Source organism: Primulina tabacum, chromosome 8 (assembly GCF_025594145.1).
Source record: "Primulina tabacum isolate GXHZ01 chromosome 8, ASM2559414v2, whole genome shotgun sequence".
NCBI lineage: Eukaryota > Viridiplantae > Streptophyta > Magnoliopsida > Lamiales > Gesneriaceae > Primulina > Primulina tabacum.
The window spans coordinates 11899963-11908700 of NC_134557.1; the positions used below are offsets into that span (position 1 = coordinate 11899963).

Genomic DNA, 8738 nt, shown 5'->3' on the forward strand with positions numbered 1-8738 from the left:
CAATAATTTTACACTTAGGAAAATACGTAAACGCTTGGCAACGTCCCGAAGGATCATAATGTTTGTTAAATGATATTATATGATTTAAAATGATGATTTGGATGATAATATGTATTTTTATGATTTATTGTAAAGTTGTGCAATTTCTAATGTTAAAATGTTATTTTTGGAAGTTATGCTATTTTATGATTTTTAAAGAAAAGGAAAAATATTTTGAGGGATGTGGATTGACTGTGAAATATAATATATGATTTGTGGGGGATCCGTTTATGTTGAAGACGGTGAACTTACAATTTTATGGGGATGTCGTGAGGGGAAAAAACCCTAGAAAGAGCCCATCTACGGGAAAAAGGCCCCAGAGGGAATCCATTTGTGGGAAAAGGCCCCCGAGGGAACCCCGACGATCGTATTTCTATGGTGGAGCCTAGTGCACACCCCCATAGGTCATGTGGAGCTGAAGACTGATCAGTCGACCGGAGAATAAAGCTAGTACTTTCAAGGATCAAACGTCACCCAAAATGATATATGATTCAAAGCTTATGATTAAAATGATTTTATGATATATGATTCAAGATGATGATTAAAGCTATTTTTAAATGATTTTTAAAATGATTTATTTATGCTCAAAGCTTATTTTTAAATGATTTTTTGAAGGATTTATTTATGCTTAAAGTTATTTTATAATAATTTTACGATTTATGATTTAATTAAGCTTAAATGATTTTAAATTATTTATTTATGTTCAAAAGTTATTTTAAATAAAATTATGATTTTTAAATGCATGTGATTGTATATATATTATTTGATAGCCATGTTTAGAACGTGCTGAGTCTTTAGACTCACTAGGTTTGTATGATGCATATTATGATAATTTATGGGAGGCGCTGATGATTGAGTGTATCGAGTGCGGCAGTACACACCGTAGGGCCTTTATGTTTCCACACTAGCTTGTTAGATAAATGATTTAAAAATTATGTTAATGATTTTATTTAGAGATATTTTTATGCTTTATTTTTATTGTTAGTTGATTTTTTTAAAGGTCAATTTAGGAAGTTTTGGTTATATGATGATTTAGGATTTATTTTATGCACATGAGATTTAAATTGTTAAATTATTATGATTGTTAGAAATGGAAAGTTATTTTATTTAGATAGTATTTTCGAGTTTATGATTTATGATTAGTAAAAGAAATAAAAATCGAGGTCGTTTCAACACTGCCATGACGTTTACTAATTTTTGGGTGTAAAATTATCATTTTACCCCTAGATATAAAATTTCACGATTTTAACATTTTCTTAATTTCGTTGACTCTAGACCATCCCAAATAATTATTAAGCTTACATTAATTTTCTCATATTTTTATTTAGCTTAAATCGATGATTTTTTTAATTTATTCTTTAATTATAACTTATCAATGTGTTTTAATCTCGTATTAAATCAAACTTTAATATAAAATTCTCAAACTTAAAACATAGACTTTTAATATTTATTTAGCCCTCGTGAACCATGATTCGACCCCCGTTGAACCATGTTTCGAAATCTAGCCATTAAAACCCTAAGTTCGAACCAACTAAGGAAAAACTATGAGCCAACTTGCGTTTCCACCGAGCCATGCTCGAACCACCCTGATCCGACCCTTGACCAGACCCTGGAGGAACCCTACTGGACCCTTAGAACCCCTAGGACTCAAACCACAGCTCGCTCGAAGCCTCCTTGTTGGGTGCAATAATTGTCCTTACTTGGTATAGCGAATCGAACCGTGGTGCTTGAGTAGCTGTGCGGTTTAAAAGATTTGAATTGCACCATTACCACCAGCTATAGCTTTTGGTAAAGCGGCAAGCGCTCGGTCCCATAATTGGTATCAGAGCCAAGGTCACGGGTTTGATTCCCATTGATTGCAAGGAGTGCAATTATTGGGAGGGAGATTGTTGGGTGCAATAATTGTCCTTGTCTGGTAGAGCGATCGAACCGTGGTGCTTGAGCAGCTGTTCGATTTAAAAGATTTGAGTTGCACTATTACTACTAGCTATAGCTTTTGGTAAAGCGGCAAGCGCTCGGTCCTACGCTCCTGCACCAGCAGCAAGCAACCGACCGAGACCCTCATTGCCTTAGGACTCTTAGAACTCGCCAAGGACCCTAACCACCGAGCCAACCCCTGACCCAGACCCTTGTGCACCCTCTCAGGACCCTAAAACCTAGCCTAGCCCAACCCTAAGCCCCCTGGCCGAGCCCTGTCTTCCTGTGTGGCTGCTACTCATGCGCGCCTCTACGCGATGGCTTGGATAGGGTCCTAGCTTGCTAGGACTTTTCCCAGCCGCTGCTGCTCGGGTCCTAACGTGGCTAGGACTCCTTCCCTGACCCAAACCATGACCCAGCCATGACCCAAGCCGAGCCATGCAAAGCTTAACCCCCTAAAACTGAAGCTTGACCCTAAAATTTGAAGGTTGGTTCCAGCTTGTTCTGTTCTCGTGTGCTACTTGTTCGTGTGGCTTAGGACTCCTTAAACACGTATAAAAACATGCCCCTTTTTAATCCTGGAACATGTCAGCCCCTTCATGTACATATACATCAAATTTTGGATCAAAATCATGCTTTAAAATTCATGCTTTGAACCAAAAAGAAAATAAATAAAAGTGTACCTTTATTCATGCAAATTAATATTTAATACATATTATGGTGTGATGATGAGTAAAGAAAGAATATGACATGTCTTTGCGTATTTAACGCACGAATAAACGTTGACGATTGCGAAGAATGGTGACGAGAAAACTTGGGCGAATTTCCTTGAATTTTTTCGAAGCTTTCCTCTTGTTTTGTGGTGTGTGCCGTGTGGTTTAGGGTGTTTAGGAGTCTTGTGAATGAATTAGGGTAAGGAGCGTGCATAATTATAAATAAAGGATAGGGTTTGATCGTTTATTTTTGTTAGAAAAATTATTGTGCAAGCTTGGACCCATTCGTAAACTATACTAGGCCCAATAAGTCTAATTGTGCATTTAAAATTATTTTGTTTAATAAAGTCTGTGAAATTATTAGCCGAGTTGTCAAAACATTTGAATTTTTGTTGAAAGTCGAATACTGATAAAAATTACGTCACAGCGTAAAAAATCTCCTCAAAACTCCTTATGTTCAAAAATGAGAAAAAATATCCACCTTATTTTAAATAATTAAAAACAATTATTTAATAAATGTTTTTCTATTTTTCAGCAGTTGGTCTCCGTTCTTCGATCGCAACTCGTATAACCTTTAAAAATACATTTTAATGCATTTAAGTAAACAACTACCGTAAAATCATATAAACATATCACACATAATTAATTTAGCAATTAAAATCAATTAATTAGCTATTATTCATTTTCCCTAGATTTGCATGCAGTTGGATTACTTCGTCTTAATTTTGGATCTTACAACCTTAGGTTATAATTCTTGTAAATAGAATTTAATGGAGTAATTAAATATCTATTAATATTTTGAATATCTAACTTTTGTTGAAGTTTAAAATCAAGTTTAAATATCAAATGATTTTATAAATTTTTATAAAAATTTATATTGAATATCATTAAATTTATATAAAAATCTAATTTGAATATATATAAACTTTTAATCTCTATAAAAAAATTTAAAAATCTAGAACCAAGGCAACTCCTAAATTTCTACTTTGTATTATATTTCATGTTTCAAATACTTGTTCCAAATGCTACCTAAAATCTCCTCAAGACTGATTGAGAATTCCTCCCCCAACTGTCCTACGAATGTCTCAAATTCCCAAACCTAACCCTAATGCGACAGTTCCGCAGGTCAAGCGCTAGTCCTGTGTTTTAGCTTGAGCTTTACCCCGTCGAACCAGAGGATTTTTCGAAGTCGTAGTCATTGGGTACCGGTTTTGTTCCTTCGGCCACCTTTCTGAACAATCGGAATTTCGTGCTTCTGTCAGATCCCCCTCAAGTGCCATGGTGATATCACAGGAGTTGTATCCAAGTGAAGAGGACTACCTGTATGAAGAAGAAGTGCTCCGCAACCCTAATAACGTCAAGCTGTGGTGGCGGTATTTAATTGCCCGCGGAGAAGCACCTTTCCGAAAGCGTGCCATTATTTATGAGCGTGCTCTCAAGGCATTGCCAGGAAGCTACAAGCTTTGGCACGCGTACCTCCGGGAACGCCTTGAGCTGGTTAGGAATCTGCCTATCAGTCACGCACAGTACCAAACCTTGAACAACACGTTCGAGCGAGCTCTGGCTACAATGCATAAGATGCCCCGCATTTGGATGATGTATTTGCAGTCGTTAACTCGGCAGAAGTTGATCACCAAGACACGGCACACCTTTGATAGAGCTTTGTGCGCTCTCCCAGTTACGCAACATGATAGGATTTGGGAATATTATTTAGTCTTTGTTTCGCAGAAGGGTGTCCCTGTTGAAACTTCTCTGAGAGTGTACAGGAGGTACTTGAAGTATGATCCGAGTCATATTGAGGATTTTATTGAGTTTTTGGTTAATTCAGAGTTGTGGCAGGAAGCCTCGGAGAGGTTGGCAGGGGTTTTGAATGACGATCGGTTTTACTCTTTAAAAGGGAAGACAAAGCACAGGCTGTGGCTGGAATTGTGCGATCTGTTGACACAACATGCTACTGAGGTATCAGGGTTGAATGTGGATGCAATAATTAGGGGTGGAATTAAGAAGTTTACAGATGAGGTTGGAAGACTTTGGACATCATTGTCGGATTATTATATTAGGAGGGGTTTACTGGAAAAGGCCAGGGATATTTTTGAGGAAGGGATGACTACAGTGATTACAGTGAGAGACTTTAGCGTTATATTTGATGCTTATTCTCAGTTTGAAGAGAGTATGTTGTCCATTAAGATGGAAAATATGGATCTTAGTGATGATGAGGATGACAAGGAGAATGAAAATGAAGAGAAGGAAGAAGAAGAGGAGGATGACAGGTTGGATTTTGAGAAGTTGAAGAAGATAATTGACACATTTTGGTTGAAAGATGATAAGGATGTGGATTTGAGGTTGGCAAGGTTGGAGTATCTGATGGATAGGAGACCAGAGTTAGCTAACAGTGTGCTCTTGAGACAGAATCCTCATAATGTAGAGCAGTGGCACCGGAGAGTTAAGCTCTTTGAAGGGAACCCCACGAAGCAAATTCTTACTTACACGGAGGCAGTGAGGACAGTAGATCCAATGAAGGCTGTTGGGAAGCCACATACTTTGTGGGTTGCATTTGCTAAGTTATACGAGAGCCACCGAGATGTTGCTAATGCCCGGGTGATTTTTGACAAGGCAGTGCAGGTCAATTTTAAGGCTGTGGACCATCTGGCCAGTGTTTGGTGTGAATGGGCGGAGATGGAGCTTAGGCACAAAAATTTTAAGGGCACACTAGATTTGATGCGTCGAGCTACCGCAGAGCCATCAGTTGAGGTCAAGAGAAGAGGTGATTTCTCCTAAATGTTTGCGATTTTCTTTTTTCTTGTTTGCTCTTTTAATATGGTTAATCTCTGTTGGAGCTGTGAAGTTACAGAACTAGCTGTCATATATTTTCAAACTTCCAAGGGAATCTGCACTAGGTTCTTTTAGTTAATTGCGCTCATTTGATATTTCTTCTATGGCACGAGGAAATTACTTGCCACAACAACTTGTAGCCAAATTTGAGAGAATAATCACAATGAACTAGTACCATCCCTGTGAACTTCAATTTTACATTTAGAAGGGATAAAGTATTGAGAAAATTATGAAGAGGCAGTGTATCTGAACCGTAAGGGAGCACCAAATATGGGGTTGCAATTTGTAATACCTAGACTAAGACCTCAAAAAGCCTCTACTTGTAATTTTTATAAGATGCGGACTATGCTATCCTAAATCACGAAGTTTTTATATAGTTTGAATGAGACTAGGTATCCAAATTGCATTATTAATCTGTTTTTTTTCTTCGATTGGTTGAAAGGATGACCTATCTCTCAGTTGTAAATTCTATTTTTATTAACGAATTTCAATTCTTACCGAAAAAATGGAATAGTGAAATATGCAGAATGTTTTTTTTCGCATTAGCACTGCCATGAGCCATCTATGTTGCCCACTGGTTCCATGAATAGCGATCTGGAATATTTGTTCTCTTGTTTATGCAGTGGCTGCTGATGGCAACAAGCCGGTGCAAATTATACTTCACAGGTCTCTTAAACTTTGGACGTTCTATGTGGATTTGGAGGAAAGCTTGGGCAGCCTAGAGTCAACTCGTGCAGTTTACGAAAGAATATTGGATTTGAGAATAGCCACACCCCAAATTATTATAAATTATTCAATGCTCTTAGAAGTAAGTTGAAAATTCTCTTGTGGTCTTTCTTTTTTCTCTAATTTTCCCTTCAAATTTATGGTTGTCTGACAAATTTATTTTCACATGAGATTTTCCCAGGATAACAAGTACTTTGAAGATGCTTTTAAGGTTTATGAGAGAGGTGTGAAGATATTCAAATACCCCCATGTGAAAGATATCTGGGTCACTTACCTTTCAAAGTTCGTCAAGAGATATGGGAAATCAAAACTAGAACGAGCTCGAGAGTTATTTGAGCATGCTGTTGAAATGGTATGTCCATTTAATTATATTCTTCGACTATGATAATTTTATTAATGTGTATTGGTGAGTGTGTTTTGCATTTCTGTCGACTGAACTTCTATAATTAGTGAAAACGTGAGCCAGAGGATTCAGAGTGAAGTTTCGTGGTTATTTGGTGTTCTTTTATTTTTTTGAAATTTGCATTAGAACCCATTTTATTTTATTAAAGAACTGATGTATCATGTCAAGATATATTTGAATGATCTGGAATTCGGTTTTGTGCTGAGTGCAGTGTCTCTACTAGGTAATATTTTAAAAATCATAAAATTTTGAGTGTGCTGGAGCAACATTCATTGACGGGTCTGTCAGCGGCTATTTTTTGGCTGAAATCCTTATCTTTGGTGATTAGTCTATCCAGCCGCGCTAGATCATATCCCTAATTAAATCGTCTAAATATGGTGGTTGTGTCTGTTTACTCCTTTTCAGGAAAACTTTTAACTACAAAGAAACCTTACCGTTTGTGTTCCTTTGCTTGTGGATTATTGTTTGGCATATTTCTTTATAAAATCATGCTTGCTAAATATATTGACATAACCAGGCACCTGCAGAAGCAGTGAAACCTCTGTATCTTCAATATGCAAAGCTAGAAGAAGACTTTGGTCTGGCTAAAAGAGCAATGAGAGTATACAATCAGGCAACAAAAGCTGTCCCTGCTAATGAGAAAATGGGCATGTATGAAATATACATTGCCCGTGCTGCTGAAATATTTGGCATACCAAAAACTAGAGACATTTATGAGCAAGCAATAGAATCTGGCCTCCCAGACAAAGATGTAAAGGTTATGTGTTTGAAGTATGCAGAGCTTGAGAAAAGCCTTGGAGAAATTGACCGCAGTCGTGCATTATATAAACACGCTTCACAGTTTGCCGACCCTAGATCTGACCCCGACTTCTGGAATAAATGGCACGAATTTGAAGTGCAGCTTGGGAATGAAGATACTTTCCGAGAGATGCTCCGAGTTAAAAGAAGTGTTTCTGCAAGCTATAGCCAGGTAAAATTTTTGCTTGTTTTGGTCACATGGCTATTATCATTCAGTTTTTTTTTTGTTTCTCTGCGCCTCCTGACATTTTTCGAGCGTTAGCCCTAATTCTCCTAGTTCCCATTCCAGACACACTTTATCCTTCCAGAGTATTTGATGCAAAAGGATCAGATGCAGACCCTTGATGAGGCAAAGGATGTACTTAAGAAAGCTGGTGTCGATGATGATGAAATGGCTGCCCTTGAAAGGCAGTTAGTCCCTACTCTCAATGATACCAAAGTGAAAGATAGTGGTAGACGATTAGGGTTTGTCAGCGCTGGGATGCAAAATGAAGGTGAGTCCCTATCAAATAGGGAGGATATAGAGCTTCCAGAAGAAAGTGATTCTGAAGATGATAAGGTTGAGATAGCCCAAAAAGATGTTCCAACAGCCGTATTTGGAGGTCTGGTGCGGAGAAGGGAAGAATCTGAGGAAGACGTGGAAGCTCCTGATTCAACTATTACTGAAAGCAAAGATAATGATGCCCATCTTGGTGCTTTGGAGAGAATAAAAAGGATGAGGCGAGGCGCATAGATGTTCAGCCTTCCTCTTCAATCTTTTCGGTATGTAATTTTTGCTGCTTTATATGGTTAACCATCTGCTAGATAACTGTCTTCCATATGGGAATCAGTCTGGGCTTTGTAGCGAAGTTTGCTCTTTACTTCAATAGTACTTCTCACTATCGAGCTGAGTGTATAATTTGCAATTGTCATTCTCCTTAATCTTTTTCATCGCCCATTGTTTTGTGAATCTTTTGTAATAGATAGGCGTTGTATGACTGAATTAATCTACTTACTGGTTGTGCAACCTCATTTTCCAAGAATACATACCTGGATTCGAAACAAGCAGGGCGTTGATAAAATTTAAAGGAAACCGATGTGCTTTTTTCCATGAATCTGGCTTTCTTTTCAGATTCCATGTATCTAAATTTTGATTAGCAGAGTTTAATAATGACATCCGTGATTTTACTTTTGTAGTTCTATAATTTATGCCAAGTTGCTAAACTTCCAACTTTACTAGAAGCCAGAACTTCCATCATATTCCAATCTGTTTGAACATAAGCGAGATTACGGATAGTTGAAGAAAGAACAATTTTGTTGGAGGCCTTATT

The 8738-nt window shown here is 37.5% G+C and overlaps 1 protein-coding gene across 1 annotated transcript; it reads left to right on the forward strand.

Moving 5' to 3' along the window:
• The first annotated feature begins 3683 nt into the window (after positions 1 to 3683).
• LOC142553755 (uncharacterized) lies at positions 3684 to 8472 on the forward strand. The gene is made up of 5 exons (XM_075664235.1): positions 3684 to 5433; positions 6125 to 6309; positions 6409 to 6579; positions 7148 to 7600; positions 7718 to 8472. The coding sequence occupies exons 1-5, from the start codon at positions 3948 to 3950 to the stop codon at positions 8159 to 8161; spliced, it is 2739 nt and encodes a 912-aa protein (XP_075520350.1). The 5' UTR covers positions 3684 to 3947; the 3' UTR covers positions 8162 to 8472.
• The last annotated feature ends 266 nt before the right edge of the window (positions 8473 to 8738 follow it).

Excerpts from the sequence above, each read along its gene's own strand:
- LOC142553755 (XM_075664235.1), top strand. The coding sequence starts at position 3,948 with ATGGTGATATCACAGGAGTTGTATCCAAGTGAAGAGGACTACCTGTAT. Across the intron at positions 6,310-6,408 it reads ATTATTCAATGCTCTTAGAA|GATAACAAGTACTTTGAAGA; the intron begins GTAAGTTGAAAA and ends AGATTTTCCCAG. Across the intron at positions 6,580-7,147 it reads TTGAGCATGCTGTTGAAATG|GCACCTGCAGAAGCAGTGAA; the intron begins GTATGTCCATTT and ends TGACATAACCAG.